Source organism: Mustelus asterias, chromosome 4, assembly GCF_964213995.1.
Source record: "Mustelus asterias chromosome 4, sMusAst1.hap1.1, whole genome shotgun sequence".
NCBI lineage: Eukaryota > Metazoa > Chordata > Chondrichthyes > Carcharhiniformes > Triakidae > Mustelus > Mustelus asterias.
In genome coordinates this window covers 62,725,104-62,752,425 of record NC_135804.1, presented here as the reverse complement: position 1 = coordinate 62,752,425, position 27,322 = coordinate 62,725,104, and the positions used below count along the sequence as shown (strand labels likewise).

The following is a 27,322-nucleotide window of genomic DNA, read 5'->3' as shown; positions in this document are numbered from 1 at the left end:
TAGAATCCCTACAGTGCAGAAGGAGGCCATTCGGCCCATCGAGTCTGCACTGACACTACTCCCATTCAGGCCCTATCCCCGTAACCCACATATTTAACCTGTTAATCCACCTGACACTAAGGGTTAATTTAGCCCAATCCACCTAACCCGCACATCTTTGAATTGAGGTAAATTTTAAAGTGATGTTGAGGGTGGATGGAAGAAGCACACTCTTGAAAAACAACACAAAGGACAATGATCAGCGTTACTACAGAGCTAAGTGGTGTAAGAAACCGGGAGGAGAAACCTCGCTTACGCTTAAATGTAACATACTTCTCGAGCAAAGTTCACACATTTCACCTTCTCAAGTTGATCCCACCACATTCAGTGACTGACCTGGATTTTTAAATGGGTGCTGGGCCCAGATTGGAGGCAGGCAGGGGTGCATGGTGTCACCAGCCTCCCCTCCCATCCCTACTACGATCCTGACTCTGAGTCATTTTCAATGAGGATGGCCAAGGGTCAGATCGACTGCCTTCTCCTTGCCAGTAGGCAGCTAATTGAGGGCGATTATTTTCAATCAATGGGGCCCATTAGGGCCCCAGTCCCACTCCGACTGGGATTTTCAGTCAGCAATGCTGACATTGGCCTCGATCACGTCGAGGCAAACATGGGGGATTCAGGGAGAAAGGTTAGGGTGGAGGGCGCAATGGATGAAATATTGGCTGTACCTTGAAGGGGTGGCCCCACTGGGATCAAGGTCAGGCAGCTGTGTGTTTTCTGCACAGTGAGTAAAACTCACCTTTGTTTGTCCCGTGCTGTCTTCATTTTGAACATCAGCAGCTCCCATCTAGGCCAGTGGGATTCCCAATCGCTGAGTGCTGGATGTTCATAGAATCAAGTTGGTTGGGAAAGTCAACCTTTTCTTTTTCTTTACTGAGAGAGTGTATTGATTTTGTTCACTCTCAACACTCCTCACAGCTTCCAGTGTCCCAGCTATCCCCTATTTATACTCGTTTGAATAAAATGAAAATCATTAAATTAAACACCAATGAGGGGGGGGCGGGGGGGGGGGGTTGACAGCCCCTGTTGTGGCACTGTAACATCATAAGGAAACTTAATAAATTAAATCAAAATGTCATTTCTAGGGATAATGATGCACCCCAGCCACTGCAGTGCCCATTGGGTGTGGAATGTCCCCTATTTATACATGCTCAGAGTACGATATTCAACAATGTCCTTCAGCCATGTATCCTAACTATGTAATTAACGTACCATTAACACAGGAGGGCCTTGCCATTGGCCCTCCAAGGACAGAAGTCCAGTCGCTGGCCCTGATTGGACGGCGAACCCATTCACTGACTGTACTGGCTGCAGCTTTCAAAATCCCTGTGGGCGTACCTAAAGCACGGCACGCAGGACTGAGGTCCAGAACTAGCCTGCTGTTCCAGATCCCAATCCCTAACTGAGGATCCAGCACCATGTATACTTCATCTCCAGTTTCACACAGCACAAAATGGTCCTCCGGATACAATGTGGGTTTGGAAGGGATCCATCTATAATCCCATGCCTGAATATCTTTCACAGTTCAAGTTAGATACAGATAAAAAGTCACAAAGGCGCTGTTAAACTTTCAGAAACTCTGGAGACAAGGCTAATGGTGTCACTGTGGTGTCTTTTTCTACAGAGAAGGCCTAAGGGTTATACTCACTGCACACCACCATCAAATCCACAGTGACAATTTGAACTGTGTAGAGTTGGCACTGCAATCGAGGACTAGGCGATATTTTTTATGCATGGCAGGTAATCAACATGCTTGGAATGTTTGCTCATGTGGAATGCGGCTTGGGGTGTTTTCAGTGAGGGCATGGTCACCAATGATGGAGCATTTAAAATGGGGGTGCTTAAGAGGGTGACAAATTGGACTTAATACCTGTGGATTCCCGTATCCTTTGGGATCTGCACCCCAGCGAGAGGAAAGAGAATCAAATTCATGCATTTATTTGACATGATAATACAAAATAATCACAAAATAATACAACACAGTAGGAGGCCATGGGGCCCATCGTGCCTGTCTCAGCTCTGTGAAAGAGTGATCTGTTATACCCTCCTGCTCTTCCCCAAAGCCCCACTTAATCTCACATCTTCTCCATCTTCAATTGCCATTTGAAAGTGATTTTTGAATCTGCTCTCACTGCACTTTCAGGTAATGCATTCCAAATCTTAAAAATTCACTGTGTTAAAAAAAATTCTCTTCAGGATCTTGATCAGTTGGGCCAGTGGGTTGATGAATGGCAGATTGAGTTTAATTTACATAAATGCGAGGTGATGCATTTTAGTAGATCTAACGCAGGGCAGGACTTACTCAGTTAATGGTAGGGTGTTGGGGAGATTTATAGAACAAAGAGATCTAGGGGTACAGGTTCATAGCTCCTTGAAAGTGGAGTCACAGGTGGACAGAGTGGTGAAGAAGGCATTTGGCATGCTTGGTTTCATTGGTCAGAACACGGAATACAGGAGTTGGGAAGTCTTGTTGAAGTTGTACAAGACATTGATGAGGCCACACTTGGAATACTGTGTACAGTTCTGGTCACCCTATTATAGAAAGGATATTATTAAACTAGAAAGAGTGCAGGAAAGATTTACTAGGATGCTACTGGGACTTGAAGGTTTGAGTTATAAGGAGAGACTGGATAGACTGGGACTTATTTCCCTCGAGCGTAGGAGGCTGAGGGGTGATCCAATAGAGGTCTATAAAATAATGAGGGCATAGATCAGCAAGATAGTCAACACCTTTTCTCAAAGGTAGGGTAGTCTAAAACTAAAGGGCATAGGTTTAAGGTGAGAGGGAAGAGATACAAAAGGGTCCAGAGGGACAATCTTTTCACAGAGGGTGGTGAGTGTCTGGAATGAGCTGCCAGAGGCAGTAGTTGAGGTGGGTACAATGTTGTCTTTTAAAAAGCATTTAGACAGTTACATGGGTAAGATGGGTAAGAGAGATGTGTGCCAAATGTGGGCAATTGGGACTAGCTTAGTTGTAAAAAAAAAGGCATGGCATGGACAAGTTGGGCCGAAGGGCCTATTTCTATGCTGTAAACCTCTATGACTCTATCTCTCCTCTGTCATTTTGCCAAATACCTTAAACTTGCGATAATCTCTGCTTTCTACAAATGGAGATAGTTTCTCCTCATTTACTCTAGCCAAACCCTTCATGATTTGGACCACCCATATTAAATGCACTTTGCCTGCTTTAATGGGAACAATCCTGTTTACCCCATCCCTCGACGTAACTGAAGTCCCTCATCCTCAAGATTTCTGTCTTTGTGTCATGTATGCACACAGCAAACATTTCTCAGCTGGTTGCAGACCCCATTAGGGAAAGCGTCAATTGGAGAATATGGATAGGCAGAGGAAAAGGTTGACAAGCTGCTGTTATTTTTTTTCCGAATTGTAATTTTTTTGTTTCAAAGACAAAGATTAGAGCAGGATAATAAACAAGCTTCAGTGCATTATACTGAGGGAGCACACAGGCTTTGAGGACTGCAGGTTGCAGCTTCAAGTGAGAAGGTGGTAAATGCAGATAAAGGCAAACATGCTGATCCTTTCTCTTGCAAATGAATGCTTTCATGTGCTGGCTGTACGTGGAGGGTACTCCACCAGACAAAGCAATTTGGAAACTAATTGCGGTTCATAAATTATCTCCCTGTAGCACACAGCCTGAGAATGGATGTCATTTTTCCCACTTCGCTTTGTTTGTTTAGATTAAATTCTCTCTCCCCCTCCCTCAACTGGTTGCTAAGGTAACAATAAATCAATTTGCTATGCTAATACACAGCACAGGGTGTTGGCTTGCCCACCAGGAACCTAATTCCGATGATAAGGACAACAGCATCACTCCCGGGACAGGTTATGAACAAGGTTATATTGACGCACAGTTAGGTGGCAGTGTTTGTTGTTGTACTCACCCATACAAAGCACTGACGGGTCTCTTCTGCCCCGCTTTGAGGCGGTATGGTTTGGGTTCCCCAGCCATGTTTATATCTGTAAATACAGAGCACACAGACAAAAAAAAAGACATTTATATACATCATTATTTTGTATAATCACCTGTCTTCTCTGCCTCCAGGGAGGGTTGGAATGGCTTGAAGATGTGGCACTATTCCAGATCACACTGAAACTCCATTCAGAGGCTATCTGTTACATGGAGTGCAATGTTAACCACTCCTCCTCTCCTTTGGGCACTGACTAGGACAAAGCACCAAGTCCCCTTCACCCATGTGCCTGCTGACTACACTGGTTCCCAATCCAGCAGCTCTTCAAATTTAAAATTCCTATTCTTCGGCTCAAGTTCTGTCTTATTTCCGTAACCTCATTCAGCCCTACACCTTCTGAAACCTCTGCCATCTAATTCTGGGTAGTGCACATTCCCAATTTTCAGCAGCTCATTGTTAGTGGCCTTGCCTTCAGCTGCCAGTGCCCCAATACCTAGAATTCTTTCTTACATACAAATTAGGAGCAGGAGTAGGCCATTCGGTCCCTTGAGCCTGTTCCACCATTCAGTAAGATCATGGATGATGTAATTGTGACCTCAACTCCACAGGCTACCTACCCCCAGTAATCATTGACTCCTTTGTTAGTCAAGAATCTATCTACCTCTGTCTTAAAAATACTCATTGACCCTGCTGCCACTGACCTCTGGGGAAGAGAGATGCAAAGATTCAGGACCCTCAGAGAAGGAGTCTTCTCAACTCCATCTTAAATGCAGCAAGTCTCCTCAAGATCTTATATGATTCAGTCAGATCACCTTTTAATCATATGAATACAATTCTTTCCCTGATCCTGTCCATCTTTCTTCCACTCTCCATCATTAACCTGTTCCTTTAGATGCAGCTTTTTTGAACCACCTTTTGGTTACCATGCTACTTGTTGCCAAATTATGTCTGATAACACTCTTGTGTGGTGCCTTGGTGGATGGTTCACTGTATTTTTAAAGCTGCCATATAAATGAAAGTTGTTGTTGCAAAATTTCATTTCCTCCAGATACCTTCCTGCTATTTTACACATGGGTCCATTCTTCATATGGGAGGCTCAAAGGTGATTATCAAAAGGCTGCTTTGCAACAATGGGAGGGGGCAGGGGGGCACCCACAATCAAGCCAGATCCTGTCCTTACCACAACAGATTATGAGCAGGAACACTGGCTAATTTTCCTCATAGAGTTGGGATCATCATGTCGGGGGTCCATTGCATGCCCCGACCCCGCACCGTATTGGGAGCAGTCACCTTAAGAGGACTGGAGAAGCTGAAGGACCGGGAAAAAGCCTCATCATCATTGAAGGAACTGCCATAGCACAGAAGGAAGAGAGAGAGAGGCTGCCTGCACCCTTTGCAGTTTTGAAGCAGTGAAAAATGACCCCAGTTAATGCACCAGCACATTAGAGAGGGAGCCCCTCCCTCGTTTGACCCCTTCCCTCCCCAGCTGTGAACAGACAGGCGGCAGGCGGCCTCAAAGACATCCTGGACCCCTGGTGTTCCCCTTGCCTCGCCTCCAAGGCTCACAGGCTGATTGGAAAGTTTCAGCCAACCACGAGCCTTTTAATGACTTTGACAAGATAGCCACTACTTGTGGGCAGGCATCCTTTCCACCCGCTTCCCTCCAGCCTTCCCCCAAATGGTTCGGGGGCACGAGGATCCTGTCACAAATTTACACCTTTCCCCTCCTCCATTCCCATCCCCATTGCTCCATGGCAATCCCGCACAATACTTCAACCAACTTGGAGAGAAAAATCTGAAAGCTCTGGAGCACATAGAGGTAGAGATAATAAAATAACCACCTGAGACTTCAATACACCAATTTAATTTCTATTACTCTTCACATAAAGTCATTTTACTTCACTGCAGAGTAATTTACATCAGATTTATCTGGAGATTAAGTACTAACTCATCATTTGCATATTATGCTACCATTGGGGTGCCTGTCAAAGAACAAAGAACAATACAGCACAGGAACAGGCTCTTCGGCCCTCCAAGCCCGTGCCGCTCCCTGGTCCAAACTAGACCATTCTTTTGTATCCCTCCATTCCCACTCCGTTCATATGGATATCTAGATAAGTCTTAAACGTTCCCAGTGTGTCCGCCTCCACCACCTTGCCTGGCAGCGCATTCCAGGCCCCCACCACCCTCTGTGTAAAATATGTCCTTCTGATATCTGTGTTAAACCTCCCCCCCTTCACCTTGAACCTATGACCCCTCGTGAACGTCACCACCGACCTGGGGAAAAGCTTCCCACCGTTCACCCTATCTATGCCTTTCATAATTTTATACACCTCTATTAGGTCTCCCCTCATCCTCCATCTTTCCAGTGAGAACAACCCCAGTTTACCCAATCTCTCCTCATAACTAAGCCCCTCCATACCAGGCAACATCCTGGTAAACCTCCTCTGCACTCTCTCTAAAGCCTCCACGTCCTTCTGGTAGTGTGGCGACCAGAACTGGACGCAGTATTCCAAATGCGGCCGAACCAACGTTCTATACATCTGCAACATCAGACCCCAACTTTTATACTCTATGCCCCGTCCTATAAAGGCAAGCATGCCATATGCCTTCTTCACCACCTTCTACACCTGTGACGTCACCTTCAAGGATCTGTGGACTTGCACACCCAGGTCCCTCTGCGTATCTACACCCTTTATGGTTCTGCCATTTATCGTATAGCTCCTCCCTACATTATTTCTACCAAAATGCATCACTTCGCATTCATCAGGATTGAACTCCATCTGCCATTTCTTTGCCCAAATTTCCATCCTATCTATATCCTTCTGTAGCCTCTGACAATGCTCCTCACTATCTGCAAGTCCTGCCAATTTTGTGTCGTCCGCAAACTTACTGATCACCCCAGTTACTCCTTCTTCCAGATCATTTATATAACTCACAAACAGCAGAGGGCCCAAGACAGAGCCCTGCGGAACACCCTAGTCACAGGCCTCCAGCCAGAAAAAGACCCTTCCACTACCACCCTCTGTCTTCTGTGACCAAGCTAGTTCTCCACCCATCTAGCCACCTCTCTCTTTATCCCATGAGATCCAACCTTTTTCACCAGCCTACCATGAGGGACTTTGTCAAACGCTTTACTAAAGTCCATATAGACGACATCCACGGCCCTTCCCTCGTCAACCATTCTGGTCACTTCTTCAAAAAACTCCACCAGGTTAGTGAGGCATGACCTCCCTCTCACAAAACCATGCGGACTATCGTTAATGAGTTCATTCCTTTCTAAATACGCATACATCCTTTCTCTAAGAATCTTCTCCAACAACTTCCCCACCACGGACGTCAAGCTCACCGGCCTATAATTGCCCGGGTTATCCTTCCTACCCTTCTTAAATAATGGGACCACATTAGCTATCCTCCAATCCTCTGTCATTTTGTTACTGCAGTTTTTATGATTTCATCTCCATTACAATGGAGCTCGCCTATCCTACCAGGCGTGCAGGGTCACTAATTAAAATAAAATAACAAATACTGTGACTATGGGATGGGGAGGAGAGGAGAGGGTCTATCTATTACTAATGTCCCACAGCCCTGGCACCATTCTAGAAAGTCCCCTCTTCAACATCCCTCCAAGGGTTTTTGCAGCTTCTCTCGTTGTCTGGAGAAACATTCCTGATGGGACCCATCTCCAAACTTCATGGCCTGGGTCACGGCTCCTCCCCCTGCGACTGGATCCTAGACTTCCTAACCCACAGACCACAATCAGTAAGGATAGGCAACAACATGTCCTCCATGATCATCCTCAACACCGGTTCCCCACAAGGCTGTGTCTTCAGCCCCTTACTATACTCCTTATAAACCTTTGACTGTGGGGCCAAATTCCCCTCCAACTCGATTTTCATGTTTGCTGATGACACCACCGTTGTGGGTCGGATCTCAATCAATGACGAGCCGGAGTACAGGAATGAGATAGAGAATCTGGTGAACTGGTGCGGCAAGAATAATCTCTCCCTCAATGTCAACAAAATGAAGGAGATCGACATCGACTTCAGGAAGCGTCGTGGAGGGCATGGCCATTTACATCAATGGGGACGAAGTAGAAATGGTCGAGAACTTCATGTTTTTAGGTGTTCAGATCATAGGTGTTCCGTGTCCTGCTCCCTCCATGCGGACGCTATAGTTAAGAAAGCCCACCAATGCCTCTACTTTCTCAAGAGACCAAGTAAATTTGGCATGCCTGCTACAATTCTCACCAACGTCTACAAAGGCACCATAGAAAGCATTCTTTCTGGTTGTATCACAGCTTGGTATGGCTCTCGCTCTGCCCAAGACTGCAAGAAACTACAAAGGGTCATGAACGAAGCCCAATCCATCACTCAAACCAGCCTCCCATCCATTGACTCTGTCTACACTTCCCGCTACCTCGGCAAAGCAGCCAGCATAATCAAGGACCCCAGGCATCCCGGACATTCTCTCTGCCATCTTCTTCCATTGGGAAAAAGATACAAAAGTCTGAGGAAACGTACCAACCGACTCAAGAACAGCTTCTTCCCTGTTGCCACCAGACTTTTGAATTAACCTACCTCGGATTAAATTGATCTTTCTCTACACCCTATCTATGACTGTATCACTACATTCTGCACTCTCTCCTTTTCTTCCCGATATACAGTATGCTTTGTCTGTATAGCGCGCAAGAAACAATACTTTTCACTGTATACTAATACATGTAACAATAATAAATCAAATCAAATCAAATCCTGAACCAAATCCATTTCATAGGGAATGCGCATTCGCCAAAGTAAAAGTTCAAAGAGAATTTCACATGATTCAGACATTTAGAATGTCTTCATAAGACAACTCTTGCACTGTATAGCTCAGGGAGCATGGAGAGTATAACTCAAAAAGCACCTTGGAGTGCAGTTCTGAATGTTTTATAAAGTGCCTTCTGACCTGCCTAAGAACAGTTGATAATATTAAAATAAAATCGCAAAACAAATCCCTTCAAATACTAGAATCTGTGGTGAAAGCTGAAAATACTGCAAATACACAGCAGGTAAATCAGCATCTGATCAGGAGAACAAATCTTGTAATGATTCAGGAATGAGGTACAGGCTCACCCTGAAATACTAACTTGGCCACCACCACGGGGTGCTGGGATATTTCATGGACATTTCCAGCATATTCTGCCTGTGGCTCAACTGGTAAAAGTGCCAGCAGTTCTGCACCTAACCATACAGATCAGTTCAAGGTACAAAACCAAATCCGATCTCAGAAACCCCAGACTAAGGAAGAGAGAGGTTGAAAACACTTACTATCTTCCTGTTTGCTGTCATTGTGTATTTTTATATAATCAACCAAAGACCCTTTTCTACAAGGCTCCTTTCTCTCAGAAGGAGAAAGCTGAGGGGTAACCTAAGTGTGGCCTGAAAAAAAATCTTCCAGTTCCACCAGCAGCGGGTGGGGCAACTTAATTTGGCGGGAGGCCAAATATCAGAACTTTAGCATTCAAGTTCTCGGGACTTTAAAGGTGGGTTGAGCTTCCCGATGAGCAATGTCAGGAAGCCCTTTCACTTGCATTAGCAACTTAACCGTGCTCGTTGAAAGCCCAACTCTTAGAATTAAAGTCCCCCTCCAAGTACAGTTCCCTGTCAGTGCAAAATTGGAACATTTGCTATCATGGTATGCATGTGAAGTGGTGTGCACCTGGCAAGGTAGACTTCCTCCATGGTTAATGATGATTCACTCTGTGGGGAGTGCCTGTAAGTGCCAACTTTGGCTTGAGACTGGGTGTTGGCAGGGCAAGGTGCATGGAAAATGACTACAAAAAGGAGCAAAAGGTCAGTGGGGAAGGGGAGAGCAGTGGTCGGGCAAAGCTGGAAAGGACAATGCAGGCTGTCCAGATGTTCTTTAAATATGGCATCTGGATCTTCAATCCCATGAGGTAACGACCTAAGAAAGGATATACTTGTCATGGAGGGAGAGCAGTTGAAGTTCACTAAGCTGATACCTGGGTTGGCGGGACTGTCCTGTGAGGAGAGATTGTTTTAACTGGGCCTGTATTCACCAGACTATAGATGGATAAGAGGCGATCTGATTCAAATGTATAGAATTATAACTGGGCTGGACAGACTAGATGCTGGGAGGATGTTTTCCCTGGTTGGGGAATCTAGAATTTGGGGATACGTCTCAGGAGACTGTGATTTGATTTGATTTGATTTATTATTGTCACATGTATTAGCATACAGTGAAAAATATTGTTTCTTGCACGCTATGCAGACAAAGCATACCATTCACAGAGAAGGAGATGAGAGAGTGCAGAATGTAGTGTTATAGTTATAGCTAGGGTGTAGAGAAAGTTCAACTTAATGCAAGATAAGTTCATTCAAAGTCTGACGGCAGCAGAGAAGAAGCTGTTCTTGAGTCGGTTAGTACATGGCCTCAGACTTTTGTATCTTTTTCCCAACGGAAGAAGGTGGAAGAGAGAATGTCCGGGGTGCATGGGGTCCTTAATTATGCTGGCTGCTTTGCCGAGGCAGCGGGGAGCATAGACAGGGTCAATTCATGGGAGGCTGGTTTGCGTGATGGATTGAGCTACATTCACAACCTTTTGTAGTTCCTTGTAGTCTTGGGCAGAGCAGGAGCCATACCAAGCTGTGATACAAACAGAAAGAATGCTTTCTATGGTGCATCTGTAAAAGTTGGAGAGAGTCGTAGCTGACATGCCAAATTTCTTTAGTCTTCTGAGAAAGTAGAGGCGTTGGTGGGCTTTCTTAACCATAGTGTCGGCATGGGGGACCAGGACAGGTTGTTGGTGATCTGGACACCTAAAAACTTGAAGCTCTCGACCCTTTCTACTTCGTCCCCATTGATGTAGACAGGGGCATGTTCTCCTTTATGCTTCCTGAAGTCGATGACAATCTCTTTCGTTTTGTTGACATTGAGGGAGAGATTATTGCTGCCGCACCAGTTCACCAGATTCTCTATGTCACTTCTGTACTCTGTCTCGTCATTGTTTGAGATCAGACCCACTATGATAGTGTCGTCAGCAAACTTGAAAATCGAATTGGAGGGGAATTTGGTTGCATAGTCATAGGTGTATAAGGAGTATAGTAGGGGGCTGAGAACACAGCCTAGTGGGGCACCGGTGTTCAGGGTGATCGTGGAGGAGGTGTTGTTGCCTATCCTTATTGATTGTGGTCTGTGAGTTAGGAAGCTCAGAATCCAGTCGCGGAGGGAAGTGCTGAGGTCCAGGCCACGGCGTTTGGAGATGAATTTCATGGGAATAATAGTGTTGAAGGCTGAGCTGTAGTCAATAAATAGGAGTCTGACATAGGTGTCTTTGTTATCTAGGTGTTCCAAGGTTGAGTGCAGGGCCAGGGAGATGGTGTCTACTGTGTACCTGTTGCTGCGGTAGGCAAACTGTAGTGGATCCAGGTAGTCCGGGAGCTTGTGGGTAGACCATTTAGGATTGGGACGACGAAAAATTTCTTCACTCAAAGGGTGGTGAACCTGTGGAATTATTTACCACAGAAGGCTGTGGAGGCCAAGTTACTGAATGTATTCACAAAAGAGAGAAATTATTTTCTTGACTTTAATGGCAGAAAGGGGTACGGGGAGGAATATGGCACTGAGATAGAGGATCAGCCCTGATCATACTGAATGGTGGAACAGGTTCAAAGGGCTGAATGGCCTAGTCCTGCTCCTAGTTTCTATGTTTCCTGCCTGCCCCCAGCCCACTGCTGCGAGAATTGGCGAGCTTCTCATGGATGCACATTTGATGAGCTGAACAGAGCAAGATTGCGGGTGGCCAACTGACTCCACCTCTCCCTGTGCCCAGTAGAAATAACTCCCACTTCCACATCCACTAACAAACTTCAGGACTGAAGATTCCAGTCAATGTCTCCATTCTCGGTGGGAGTCCAAAACCCCAGGGGCTTAAAATGTAAGATGGTCATTGTATGTATGGTCAATGAATGTAGCAGGGAATTCAGGTGAAACTTCTTTATCCAACTCCAGAAGAGGAATTCACCACCACATGAGATAAATAACCCAGATGAGGGGAAGCTGGATTAGCAGAATACCAACATGGTATTAGGCCGAATGGCCTGTTTCAGTGCTGTAAATACTATGTAACTATGTAAACATCCAGCCTGCACTCAAGAGAGTAGCAGGGATCCAGGACCAGCATGGAGAAAATTGCTACCTTCAAAACCAAAAGCTTGACTGAAAGTCATTACCAAATTGCACAATTTACTCTTTGACAGAACGAGCCAAACAAAGCCACAATTGATTTAGACTGTTAATTCCTTATGGATGAAAGCAAGTTTTCACGTTCTTTTTAACTTGCTATTGATTGTTCTTGTGTATCTGCTGTCCCTGTGCTCATGCATAAAGTGACTGCTTGCTGCAGCAGTAAGCAATATAGTCAGAATGTAGAAATTGATGGACTTAAAAAGACCGAGGCTGGGGTTTTCCAGTTCTGCCGGCAGCTGGAATCGTCTTGGGCGGAATGTGAAATTTGATGGACTAGCCAAAGGTCCATTGACTTCAAGTGGAAAATCCCAGCCTGGAGTCCATCGATACTGACTATCGCTGTCACCTTCTACGCCACCTCCCCCACCCCCGTGGTCACATGATACAATGTTATTGACTAATCTCAGTGATCAATCTTTATCGACGAGTCTACAACATACTCAGACATGAGGGGAGGTAAACCCCAGTGGTGGAGAGCTTTGGGAACCATTGATCCAAAGTCAGCTGTTCCTCCCAAGAATACAACACTTACTGTGCACCGTGTGTCAAATTCGACATATACTTGATTGTAAAATGTTAACTTCTGTCGGAAATCTATCCGTTTCACATTTGAGTGAATCAATACCGTCTCCACTGTTTCCCCAGGTGGAGTATGTTCCTTCTATTGACTCACTGAAATATTGCTGCTGCGGATTAATTTTGAATCTCCCCGACCTGGAGCAGGTTGTGTCTGCTTCGACTGGTTTTATTCAGATTTGTATTTAATCGAGCACACAATGGCCAGAACCACAGAATCGGAGCGGGCGAGAGTCTGCTAACGGAAATCTCCGTTGACCTCAGGCGGGAATTTCCGGTCTCGTCTGAAAGAGGCCATAAAATCCCACCCAATACCTTTGGGATGTTCCAGTTAACTGACACAGCACAGAAGGAGTCTGGTTGCCCCATTGTGATTGTGCTGGCTCCTATCCCCTTCGCTTTACAAACCTTTTCTCTTCAGGTGTATTGCCAATCCTGTCTGTGAGAGACTTTTGAATGTTCCACCACACTTTCAGGCAATGCATTCCAGAGCATAACGCGTTTTGTTAACAAAAACATGCTCCTCATTTCCCCCGTGGCTTTTTGTTCCAATTATCTTAAATCTATGCCCTCTGGTTAATTATCCTCTTACTTCTGGAAACCCCTCATATCTTTGAACACCTCCAAAAACTTGCCCTTATAGAACAACCGCAGCCTTTGCACAGAACTGAAAATCCTTATCCCTGGTACCATTGTAGATGCTGGCATAGTGATAATGTCACTGGGCTAGTAATCCAGAGGCCTGGATCCGGGGACATGGGTTTAAATCCCACCATGGCAGCTGGTGGAATTTAAATTCAATTAATAAAATCTGGAATTGAAAGCTAGCCTTAGTAATGGTCACCATGACAACTATCAACCAATCAGGTTCACTAAGGAAGGAAACTTGCCAATCTTAGCTGGTCTACCCGATTGACTCTTACCGCCCTTTGAAATGGACGAACAAGCCACTTGCTTCATGGCTAGTTAGGGATGGTCAACAAATGCTGGCTGTCCCAGTCAAACATATAGCACATGAAAAAAGGAGAACTCTGGTAAACCTCCTCCACGGATTCTTCAAGGCCATGATATCCTTTCTGAAGATTGGTGCCCAGAATTGGACACAACATCACTGCCCTTTTATGCAAGTCTGATCACTCTCCAGAAATGAGACTTTATGATGATCAGGTTCGTGTGGAGCATGAAGACCAACATGGATGTGCTGGGCCGAATGGCCTGTTTCTGATGTACAGTCTTTGAAATTATTTATATGTGAACAAAGGGAACAGGGAATTTGCTTACACAAACCAGCCATGCGGTTTTGTTACACTGAAGTCCCATATGCACCTTTGCTCCAACAATTTGGTAAACTCTACAGCAGAAAGCCGGTGACTTTAACCCCTGCTTTCCTGCCGTGATTGTAACCCCTGAACAAAGCAGTAGCTGTTGTGTGCAAGATTGCTGTGTAAGGCACCAGCAGTCTCGCCATATTGCAGAATCACTTCCCAAAGAGGTATTTACAAGGATGTCAGACTGTCTCCTCATGAGGATAAAAATGAAACATGTTTGGTCCTTCCTGCCAGCACTTGAGAGGATTTAAGACAGGGCAGCTGAAATTTCTTGAGTTGCGATCTCAGTCTGTGAGATCAGTGGAGGGGCACCATTAGTACAGGGCAGGCTGGTGAGAGCCGAGCTTCTGGCACATCCCTGACACCCACGTGTCCCATGCCAATGGAACAGCTGACAGGACATTGCTCTGCTCATGGGAAGAAACAGGCTTTTGAGAGTCTTCTGACCCTGACAATCAATCCCCATTGGCCCACGAAGCAAAGAGGGCATTCTCTGAACATTGTAACCAAGAGAATTGTGTCTGTCGAGCTCACCATGTGTGCCCCTGTACAGTCTGTTAGGGCTCCACTCACTCACGGCTTCCATGATATCAGCAGCTCTTGCCTGTGAATCAGAGGCAGGAACTCCTGGCTGACACATGGCCCTGCTAGTCTCCACCATTATCCCTGGAAGGAATGAATGGAAATTCTGGCCCCCACCGGACAAATCCATGTGGATACTCCCAGGATCTGGAGGAAACCTGTTTTCGAACAAAGGAGAAGCATGTGCATTTCTCCAGTCTTCTGGGACCACTTCTGTGCCTAAAGAAGACTCAGTGAGCCAATGAAATGTTTGTGAAGTATAGTTGCTGCTATATTGCAGGAAACACAGCAGCCAAACTGTGCACAGTAAGATCCCATAAAAATTCATTTGATAATGCCCGCTCATCTGCTTTTCGAAGTTGGTTGAGGGATAGAAATTGATCTGGACAGCATGGATAGCTCCACTGCTTTACTTCAAATAGAGCCATATAGGACCTTTCACATCTGCCTAAGAGGCCAGCTGTGGCCTCGATTTAATAGCTCATCTAAAATGTGACTTCATGTTCTGGAAAATGTGCTCAAGGCCTGGGGCTGGTACTTGAGCCCACAAACTGCTGACGCAGAATACCACATATTCTGATGGTAGGCGCGACAGGCAGCAGCTACCACTAGAATATGTACCTGCAGCATCGAGTGAGGACAGGGCTTGGCTGGCGTTCTAGTTCATGGCATGAAGCTTTAACTCTCACTTCAGGCATGAGGACTAACCACGGGGGAGAGTTGTGGCTATTTCTGCACTCAAACCCTCGCACAAGGAGAGGAGAGAAAACGAAGAAAAATAAATAAACCAACAAACCAGCCCTCCTCCCTAACAAAACTCCTTGCTGTTTTTATCAGTGAGCTGAACCTCATTGCCGAGGTACTGGTTTGCAGTCTTACTGACACCCTGTTCCTTGCTGCATTTATCTTTTAAATTAAGCTATCCAATTTCACCCCCTTTCCAATCCTCCCCTTCTGACAGCAGAAGAGCTGCAATGAGCATTCAGCTCACAACCTTCTCCTGCCTCCTTGGTCTCCTTAATGACAGTTCATTAAACGCTAACACCTTCCTCCAAAGGAACCAGTAATTGGGTATTTATCTCCTGTATTCCCCGGAGAATGTGACCAACTTATTGAGCAATGCTTCATCCACAGCCCTCGACACACAGCCCTCACATCCTAAAGCAGGAGTCTGCACATTCCTCGTTTAAAAAGAGACAGATTTTTCATTGGGAATAAATAATCAATCAGTAAATTATGGTGACCTATCTCAGTATGAGATCGTCAACTGGATATTTAACTTAAAGAAAAATTTTCAATTATGCAAAGCTTTATCGCATCTCTCTGAGCGCTTTGCATGAAATAACTCCAGGTGCAATCGCTGTAGCTAACTGTAGCAGTAATTTTACAAAACAACTTGCTTTCTTGACAGCATTATTTGAGGGCAAGATGATGGCCAAGTCACTGAAGAATCACAGAATTCCTACAGTGCAGAAGAGGCCATTCGGTTCATCGAGCCTGTGCCAACTGTCCGCCAGAGTATCTCATCCAGGCCCTCTCCCCCACCCTATTCCTGCAACACCACACATTTCTCATGGCTAATCCCCCTAACCTACACATCTTTGGACTGTGGGAGGAAAATCGGACCATCCAGATGAAACCCACGCAGACACGGGGAGAACGTGCAAACTCCACACAGACAGTGACCCAAGCCGAGAATTGAACCTGAGTCCCTGGGGCTATGAGGCAGCAGTGCTAACCACTGTGCCACTAAGGCTCCCACAGCACACTGCTGTCTGATAAATGGATCCAGAGGTTTGTTAACATCCTTTAAACCAGGGCATCATATTAACACCTCAAATAGCAGAGTTAAATTAGTAAATGTCTCACCTCCCCAATTTTACCTTACCTGGGCAGACCATGTGAGTGTGGTGCGTGAGGGAGGGGAGTGGAAGAGGATAATGTCTGGACAGGCAAGCATATTAAAAATATGAGAACCAGCACCAGGGCTTATAGAATTCTACAGTGCAGAAGTAGGCCATTCGGCCCATCGAGTCTGCACTGACCACAATCCCACCCAGGCCCTACTCCCACAATCCCATGCATTTACTCTATCTAGTCCCCCTAACACTCAGGGGTCAATTTAGCATGGCCAATCCACCTAACCCCCACATCATTGGACTGTGGGAGGAAACCGGAGCACCCGGGGAAAACCCATGCAGACACGGGAAGAATGTGCAAACTCCACACAAACAGTGACCCGAGGCTGAAATTGAACCCGGGTCCCTGGCACTGTGAGGCAGCAGTGCTAATCACCGTGCCGCCCTGATGGTTATCTGATGGTTCTTTGGGCAATGATGGCATTAAGGACCAGTACAGATCTCTGGTTGGATGCCAGAGGTCTGGCATTCTGTACTCAATGGTTTTTGACTTTTGGCAATGTGGCAAGAGTGGGTGCTGCTACTGGCCTGAGCAGCATTAAGCAAAGGAGGTGAAAGCAGTTCATTATGGAATGAACCTTAATGAAAAGTCTACATATGCAGAGAGTGGGTAAAACTGGGATGTGGGTGTCCTCGGGTGAGGTTTGTCAATCTTCATATGTATGTGGCACATTTAAGAAAAGAGGGTGAACTATCACCCTGGAGAATAAAATCCAGACAGTTCATTTGAAAAAGGTTAAATTATATAGCTTGTATAATACTGTAAGGGACAGAGCTTCTGCAATACGATTCACTAATGTCTCTGCAGACTTAGGGGCGAATTTTCCCACCTGCCACAGGAATCGTAACTGGCAAGGGGAGGACCATGGAAAGGTCCGTTGACCTTGGGCAGGTTTTTCCATTTTGGGGGCGAGCAAGACCAGAAAATCCCGCCCTTATCTCTGGGCTGAAAAGGCAACAGCTGCTTTGACAAGGAATTCAATTCACTCCATGTGATATCAAGAAATGGTTGCAGTCACTGGATGCTGCAAAGGCAATGGGCAATGACAATATTCTGGTAATAGTACTGAAGACTTGCCCCAACCCTAGCCAAGCTGTTCCAGTACAGCTACAACACTGGCATCTACCCGAACAATACGGAAAATTGCCCAGGTATGTCCTTTATAGAAGATGTGGAGATGCCGGTATTGGACTGGAGTAAGCACAGTAAGAAGTCTCACAACACCAGGTTAAAGTCCAACAAGTTTATTTGGCAGCACAAGCTTTCGGAGTGCTGCCCCTTCATCAGGTGAGTGGGAGTTCTATTTACAAACAGGGCATATAAAGACACAAACTCAATTTACAAGATAATGATTGGAATGCGAGTCTTTACAGGTAATCAAGTCTTAAAAGTACAGACAATGTGAGTGGAGAGAGGGCCAAGCTTCACTATACCGCAAGCCTCACGATGCTCCACTTCTCCAGCTTCCACCCTAAACACGTTAAAGAAGCCATCCCGTATGAACAAGCCCTCCGTATACACAGGATCTGCTCAGATGAGGAGGATTGCAACAGACACCTCCAGACGCTGGAAGATGCCCTCATAAGAACAGGATATGGCACTCAACTCATCGATTGACAGTTCTGACGTGCCACAGCGAAAAACTGCACCGACCTCCTCAGAAGACAAACACAGGACATGGCGGACAGGGTACCCTTCATCATCCAGTACTTCCCCGGAGCAGAGAAGTTATGACATCTTCTCCGGAGCCTTCAACATGTCATTGATGAAGATGAACATCTCGCCAAGGCCATCCCCACACCCCCACTTCTTGCCTTCAAACAACCGCACAACCTCAAACAGACCATTGTCCGCAGCAAACAACCCAGACTTCAGGAGAACAGTGACCATGACACCACACAACCCTGCCACAGCAACCTCTGCGAGACATGCCGGATCTTCAACACGGATGCCATCATCTCACGAGAGAACACCATGCACCAGGTACACGGTACATACTCTTGCGACTCGGCCAACGTTGTCTATCTGATACGCTGTAGGAAAGGATGTCCCGAGGCATGGTACATTGGGGAGACCATGCAGACGCTACGACAACGGATGAATAAACACCATTCGACAATCACCAGGCAGGAGTGTTCCCTTCCAGTCGGGGAACACTTCAGCAGTCATGGGCATTCAGCCTTTGATCTTCGGGTAAACGTTCTCCAAGACGGCCTTCACGATACACGACAACACAGAATCGCTGAGCAGAAGCTGATAGCCAAGTTCCGCACACACGAGGACGGCCTCAACCGGGATCTTGGGTTCATGTCACACTATCTGTAACCCCCACGACTTGCCTGGGCTTGCAAAATCTCACTAACTGTCCTGGCTGGAGACAATACACATCTCTTTAGCCTGTGCTTAACCCTCTCTCCACTCACATTGTCTGTACCTTTAAGACTTGATTACCTGTAAAGACTCGCATTCCAATCATTATCTTGTAAATTGAGTTTGTGTCTATACATGTCCTGTTCGTGAACACAACTCCCACTCACCTGATGAAGGGGCAGTGTTCCGAAAGCTTGTGCTGCCAAATAAACCTGTTGGACTTTAACCTGGCGTTGTGAGACTTCTTACTGTGCTTGACAGAAGAAACAGGACAAATCCAACCCGGTCAATTACTGCCCATCAGTCTCTTCTCGATTATCAGTAAAGTGATGGAAGGGGGTCATCAACAGCGCCATCAAGTGGCACTTACTCTGCAATAACTGTTCAGTGACACTCAGTTTGGGTTCCGCCAGGGTCACTCAACTCCTGACCTCATTACAGCCTTGATTCAAACATGGGCAAAAGAGCTGAACTCCAGGGTGAGGTGAGAGTGACAGCCCTTGATTTCAAGGCAGCATTTGATTGAGTGTGGCATCAAGGAGCCCTAGCAAAACTTTAGTCAATGGAAATCGGGGGAAAACCCTTCACTGATTGGAGTCTTACCTGCACAAAGGACGATGGTTGTGGAGATTGGAGGTCAATTATCTCAGCTCCAGGGCATCATTGCAGGAGGTTCCTCAGGGTAGTATCCGGGGCCCAACCATCTTCAGCTCCTTCATCAATTACCTCCCTTCCATCATAAGGTCTTTAGAAGTGGGGATGATCACTGATGACTGCACAATGTTCAGTATCATTCGTGAATTCACTGAAGTTGTTCATGTCCAAATGCAGTAAGTCCTAGACAATATCCAGGCTAGGACTGACAAGTGGCAAGTAACATTCATGCCACACAAGTGCCAGGCAATGATTATCTCCACAAGAGAGAATCTAACCACTTGACATTCAATGGCATTACCATCGCTGAATCCCCATCATCCTGGGGATTACCATTGACTAGGAACTGAACTAGCCATAAATACTGTGGCTACAAGAGCAAGTCAGAGGCAGGGAATCCTGTAAGTAATTTAAATTGGTAAGTAACTCACCCCCTGATTCCCAAAGCCTGTCCACCATCTACAAGACACAAGTCAGGAGTGTGATTGTATACACTCCACTTGCCTGGATGAGCGCAGCTCCAACAACACTCAAGAAGCTCAACACTATTAAGGACAAAGCAGCCCACTTGATTGGTACCCATTCTACAAAGATTCACTCTCTCTACCACCACTGAACAGTGGCAGCAGTGTGTACTGTCTACAAGATGCACTGCCTTCGCATGCAAGGCTACAGACCAACTGCTGGAAAATGAGATTAGAATAGATGCGTGCTTAATGGCTGGTGCAGACACAATGGGCTGAAGGGCCTCTTTCTGCGCTGCACATTCTATGACTCTAAGAACTAATTGAGTGAATCTCTGAGTTACCTAGCCTGAAATTCTTTACAGGTTCTGCTGTTTTTTTTTAAAGAATTCTACCCATTTTCCTCAGCCTCGTTCCACAAACATGCAATTTGTGGGCAAACAGAGCTCTATCTGTTTCCGTGAATCTGGGCAAAACGCTTGAGATTTCAGAGCAGAAGTTGATGTGATAGGAGCCAGTTAGCTCAGTTGGCTAGATGACTAGAATGTGCAGGTTGAGGTGGTTCTTGAGGTCTGCCTTCTGACCTTTTCCCATAGTGATATCATGGCATAAGCCATGATTAACATCCCTTGGACAATGGGAAGCAACATAGTGAAAAAAGTTGATGTGATGTGACACATCTTAGAGCCAAGCAGCAGATTCACTGCCTGGTTGGCATCATTCACATCTCGCTTATCATGAAAGGCAGGAACAACCAGAAGTTACCTCGATCTGCCTGAACCACACCAATTCACCTCGCATGTCGGAAACCCCCCATGCCTAAATTGTTCCCTATGAGTGAAGCTTCCTACTCCATGATATCCGAGATGCTTGTCTTCAGTACCTGAAGCTTTGACCTGTCGTGGGAACTCATGCATTTAGTCTGCACACAATGTTGAACGAGAAATCTGCATCAACCAAATACTTCAGATGGGTGGGAGACAAACTCTAGCTATGGTAAAGAAAGAGATATGGCCCAAAGTGCTCCACAATAAAATACTTTTGAAGTGTAGTCAGTATTGTAATGTGGGAAATGGGGCTGCCTTTAGCAATGAGCTCCAACAAACCGCATTGAGGTAATGATAGATTATCCGACATGGTGATGCAATATTAATATTGTCAAATTTAGCCCACCAGCATTATCGCGTTGTTGTTTGTGGGAGTTTGTTGTGTGTAAATTGACTGTTGGTTTCCTACATTACAACAGTGGCAGAAGTACATCCTTGGCTGTGAAGTGGTTTTTGTTTGGATGTCCTGAGGAAGGTGCTATATAGACACAAATCTTCCTTTCTCAGCAGCTACTAAACCCACATGCTCAAGGCCTAGGTTGGGAACTCAAGCTCCAGGTTTCAAAAGGGTGAGTTTCTTGATCCGTTACGGAGCATCTTACTTGTCACTTCTGAGCATAACTTTTAACTATGCACGGTGCTTATAAAGTCAGCAGGCACCTTTAAACTCTTCTAACTTTGGATGTACTTGGCTGTAAATAGCATATGAAAGCATAATTCATCCAGTTTGTTTGGTGTTAGTGTTGCTAATGCTGTTCTTAATGAAAATAGTAACAGCAGCAGGAAGCGTATGTTATGATGAGCTGAACTAAAGCTTGGAGAAGAAAATTTACTGCTCTTTATAGGAAAAATGTACCACATGGGTGGGATTTTCCAGCTGGTGCCGCTGGAGGGATCTTTCAATCCAGCCAACAGCGACCTCCCTGTAATGGGTTTCCCTGGCAGCAGAGGGTTTGAACAATGGGGAACTCCATTGACAGCGGCAGGACTGGAAGATCCCAACCAATGGTGGGCTGCCTCCGCAAAACATGCAGCGGGGCGAGGCGGGGGGGTGGGGTGGGGGGGAGGGGGGGGAGGCGGGGATGGTGGTGGATAATTCCACAATTGGAACTGAGTTCACAATTGGACATAAAAGTCTTCCTATCATATGTACAGAGGGAGGTCCTGTGACATAGTGGGAAGTCCATGATCTCCAACACCCTCTTTGGGCACTGAAGGACAGTGTGTACATTCAAAGGCAGGTTTGAAATTGAACAAAGACTTCATTGATTCAATAGAAGCTGGAAATCTGGAATAAAAGCAGAAAATGATAGAAAAACCCAGCAGCATCTGTGGAGAAGGAAACAGAGTTAATAGCCAGAATTCTCCAACCTCACCCGCGGCTGGCATTCTCCTGTCCCACTGCAGTAAATAGAGATTTGGCTGGGCGCCAAATTCTCAGTTCTTGCTGGCAGCAGCAGCAGGTTGTGAATGGCTGGAGAATTCTGGCCAACGTTTCGAATCCATATGATTTTTCAGAGAGGGAGAAATTTTGAGAGAGGGTGGAGCAGGTGGGGCAACAACTATCAGGGTTAGGTGGGAACTAAGGAGCAATTTGACAAATTCCACCCATCCCTGACCTTGATTAATTCACTTTGGGTGGTGGCATGGAAAGGACAATATCCACAGTAGCACTGCTGCCTCATAGCACCAGGGACCTGGGTTCAATTCCGGCCTTGGGTGACTGTCTGTGTGGAGATTGCACATTCTCCCCGTGTCTGCATGGGTTTCCTCTGGGTGCTCCGGTTTCCTCCCACAGTCCAACAATGTGCAGATTAGATGGATTGGTGATGCTAAATTATCCCTTAGTGTCCCAAAATGTGTCAGTTAAGGGGATTAGTGGCGTAAATGCGTGGGGTTATGGGGATGAGGTGAAAGAGAAGGCCGAGGTGGGATGCTGAGTTGGCGCAGACTTGATGGGCTGAATGGCCTCCCTGTGCACTGTAGGGATTCTATGACTCTAACAGGGGGTCTGTTCTGCGTACTGCCTGATATTTAATCCCGTTGACTGTGCCACAGTGCCAGGGACCCAGGTTCTGTGTGGAGTCTGCACGTTCTCTCTGTGTCTGCGCGGGTTTTTTCCGGGTGGTCCAGTTTCCTCCCACAGTCTAAAGATGTGTGGGTTAGGTGGATTGGCAATGCCACAATTAAATTACCCCTTTATGTCAGGGGGACCACTAGGCTAAATGCATGGGGTTATGGGGATAGGGCCTGGGTGGGATAATGGTCGTTGCAGATTCGATGGGCCGAATGCTCTCCTTCTGCACTGTAGGATTCTATGATCTATGATCTGTAATGAAACTGCAGTATATTTACACTGGAAAGCAGAGGCCAACAACAACGTGGAACAACAACGTGGGGGAAAAAATGGAAAAATTTAATTGTTCGGTTGCCTGCAGCTTTTTTCTTGCTGTTCTTGATTCACAGGTAACGTAATGGAACAGTCTAATTATATAAGGTGCAAAGGGTGTCAATCAATTGATTCTTTTGCCCTGAGACACAAGAAAGTGGTGGAGCCCTGTCATTAAATGTGATGCCTCAGAAGTGGGGCAGACTTTTGCGGGTTATATTGGAGGAATGGCTGTTTTTAAATTGGTGAGCTGGACAGATGCTCCCAGACAGAATGCTGGTCAGTCCTATTGCACGTGGGAGCTTGAATGAATGAATAATGATGCTCGTTTCCCCAGCACTCCTTCACTGAATCTACACCCTCACTAAAATCCATTCACACTCCATCATTACCGATTGCTAATGTTGTCAACAAAACCCCAGTTCTGTTGACAATTAACTTATCAGCTGGAGAGGGAATCAAGCGTGAAACGTTGAGTACAAGTTTCCACCACAATCCAGTCAGCTGAAGAATTACCCTGCCCCCATCCCCTCGCCACTCCCCGCCCCAATTACTAGAAGAACAGAGCTATTAGCACAAATCATCTCCCAGTCGATTAAATAATTACTCTAATGGATTGGACATTTGCACAATTCAGAGACTGAAAATCGGTAAAAAGACAAGGCCGTACTGATTCACAGGCAGGAATTGTTAAGAGGGTTGTTTGGAACATGTTTTACATTAAAGGTGCTACATAAATGCAAACTGTTACATTGATGAAAGACATGAGCAAAGCGTTACAAACTCCAGGCGTTAGAAAGAAGCCATATGGAATCATAGGATCCCTACAGTGCAGAAGGAGACCATTCGGCCCATCGAATCTGTACCAACCACAATCCCTCCCAGGCCCTTTTGCCATAACCCCACATATTTACCCTACTAATCTCTTGACACTGGGGTCAATTTAGCATGGTCAATCAATCTAACCTGCGCATCTTTAGACTGTGGGAGGGAACCGGAGGAACCTCACGCAGACACGGGGAGAATGTGCGAACTCCACACAGACAGTGACCCGAGCCTGGAATTGAACCCGGCTCCCTGGTGCTGTGAAGCAGCAGTGCTGGAGATGGAGATGCTTTCCGTTCCTAACCATAAACAATTTAGGGTGAAGCATCAAGGCCTGTAGTAAAGGAAGAACACCCATTCCATTGGATCCATTCAGTACCCTGTGTTCAGTCCTAATGCTGCCTCTGTTCTGAAAAACAGTGGGTAGGGTTTTCCTGTCACTCTCGCCCTGAGACCAGAAATTCCCACCAAGGTTAATAGACCTTTAAATGGTCTGTCAAATTGTCCACCGGACCAATAACCTGTTTTTAGGCATATTGGCTGCAGAGCAAATGTTGCCCAGCACACTGGGCAGAAACCCCCTGTCCCCCATCGAAATACTATCTTGGGATCTTTTGCAGTGGGAAAATAGCTAATTTGACAGACAGTGCATCTGACAGTGCAGCACTCCTTCAGTACTCCACTGAAATGTTGGTAAGATTGAGAAAGGTGATGAATAAGGTCAATCAGGCAAGTTATATATGTCCTTCCATTGACCCTGTGCTCAGTCCGAATGCTGCCTCTGTTCTGAAAAACAGTGGGTAGGGTTTACCTGTCACCCTCGCCCTGAGACCGGAAATTCCCACCCAAGGTTAACAGACCTTTAAATGATCTGTCAAATTGTCCATCCGGCCCATGATGATTCCTGCAGTGGGCAAGACCGGGAAATTTACTCTAGTGTTATAATAGGAGACCTTACGATGAGATTACAGGCCGGACTCTCTGACCTCGCCCGCAGCTGGGATTCTCCAGTCCTGCTGCTGTAAGTGGAGATTTGGCTGAGAGCCAAATTCTCCATTCTCACTGGTAGTGGCAGCGGGGTGTGCAAGACCGGAGAATTCCAGCCTCCATCTCAACAATGAGGAATGTGGGAATGGAGGATATATCTGTAAGAGTGCGTATTTGGAAGTTAGAAGGAACAAGGCGGGGGAGAATTCAGAACAGCCTGATTGCGCATTGCAGGATTATGTAGGGACACAGCACAGAAACAAGCTATTCAGTTCCCCTAAATTACACTAGTGTTTATGCACTACATAAGCTTCATCTCATCTTACTTCATCCCAGCCCATAAACACATCCTCTAATCCCTTTTTCCTTCATTCGGTTATTCAGCCGTAACTCAGTTGGTTGCACTGTCACCCCGATTCAGAAGGTTGTGGGTCCACGTTCCATTCCAGAGGCCAGAGTGGGAATGCTGCACTCTCTGAAGTACTGTTGTTAAAGTGAGGCCCTGCCTGCTCCTTCAGGTGGATGTCAAACAGACTGTGGCCCTATTTTGAGGAAAGAAACATGGAGGAGTTCTACCTGATGTCCCGAACAATATTAAACTCTCAATCAACATTTGAAACACAGATTAACTGATCATTATCACAATGCTATTTGTGGGATCTTGCTGTGTGTAAATTGGCTGCTGCATTTTCTACATTACAACAGTGACTAATATTTGGAAAGTATTCATTGGCTGTAACATGCTTTCGAGCGTGCTGAGGACATGGCACGGTGCAGGGTGGCACGGTGCAGGGCGGCACGGTGCAGGGCAGCACGGTGGCACAGTGGTTAGCACGGCCTTGGGTGACTGTGGAGTTTGCACGTTCTCCCCATGGGTTTCCTCTAGGTGCTCCGGTTTCCTCCCACACTCCAAAGATGTGCAGGTTATATGGATTGGTCAAGGTAAATTCCTTCTTAGTGTTCAAAGGTATGCAGATTAGGTGGATTAGCCAGGGTAGATGCATGGGGTCACTGGAATAGGGGGTGAGGGCCTGAGTAAGAAGCTCTTTGGACAGTCGGGCTGAATGGCCTCCTTTGGCACTGCTGGGATTCTATGACAGGGAAGATATAAATGTAATGCTTACTCATTCTAGCTTCCCCAGAACCAAATTTATTTTAAAGCTGATATTATCTTAGTTCCCGTTCACCCCCTTGCATTTCACAGCATTGATAAATGAATGCACAGGGAGGAGAAGGATGTCATCATCTGCTCTTTAACAACTACTCGGACAAACTGTCCTGCTAAAAACCCACAGGAAAATCTGACTAAACTGAACGTCCAGTGTTAATGAAATGGACTAGACAGATGAGGGGACAAACAGTGGGATAGCTAAGTCAATGAATGAAAGCATACATCACAACCTACCCATGAAGACTCCATGCACAAAACTGCCATTAAAATCTGGTGCATTGTGCAGCCAGCCAGCCAGTAAAACTCCACAGGTGTATGAGTCAGAAAGATTTCCATGAAGAAACAGGTGACCTCACCCTGGGGTCATTCACGAAAACATCACTGAAACAATTTCACAACTAACTCACGGGGAGTACGTGCAGACTCAGCACAGACAGTGACCCAAGCTGGGAATCGAACCCGGGTCCCTGGCGCTGTGAGGCAGCAGTGCTAACCACTGTGCCACCCACAGTGAAGAAACAGGTAACCTCACCCTGGGGTCATTCACTAAAACATAGCTGAAACCATTTCACAACTAACTCACGTTGCAGGAAGGGTTAAGCAGTAAGGGCTGAGCTGCCAGGAGTGTGGAAATGCGTGTGTGGGGGTGGGATTCCCCCAACAACAACAAACTTTGACATTTGTCAGGGGCTGTTGCTTTACTTGCTGCCTGCTACGTAGCTTTGCCAATAGACTAAACAAGGATTGCTGGAAGCTTGCTTTGTGTGTACATGAGCAGCAGCCAAAAATGAAAATGCCTCAAACATTATCAGCCGAGTCTGCACAGCCAGTTTAATTTTAACTGCACCAACAAAATAGGGCTACCATTTTGTCCTTTTGGTTTGAATATTCATTCTGAGGATGCAGACATCACTGGCAATGAAGGCCAATATTCATTGTCCAATCCTGTCTGTCTTGAAAAGATGTTCCAGAATCGATCACAGTTTTGTGAGATGATACCTCACCTAG

At 46.0% G+C, this 27,322-nt stretch overlaps 1 protein-coding gene across 1 annotated transcript in view; it reads right to left on the bottom strand.

Moving 5' to 3' along the window:
* The window catches only part of LOC144492752 (RNA-binding Raly-like protein), a 698,557-nt gene that overhangs the window by 274,351 nt on the left and 396,884 nt on the right, over nt 1–27,322 (bottom strand). The window contains exon 2 of the mRNA XM_078211139.1: nt 3,945–4,020. Coding sequence (XP_078067265.1) covers nt 3,945–4,020 — 76 coding nt within the window. The remainder of the gene's footprint in view (nt 1–3,944; nt 4,021–27,322) is intronic.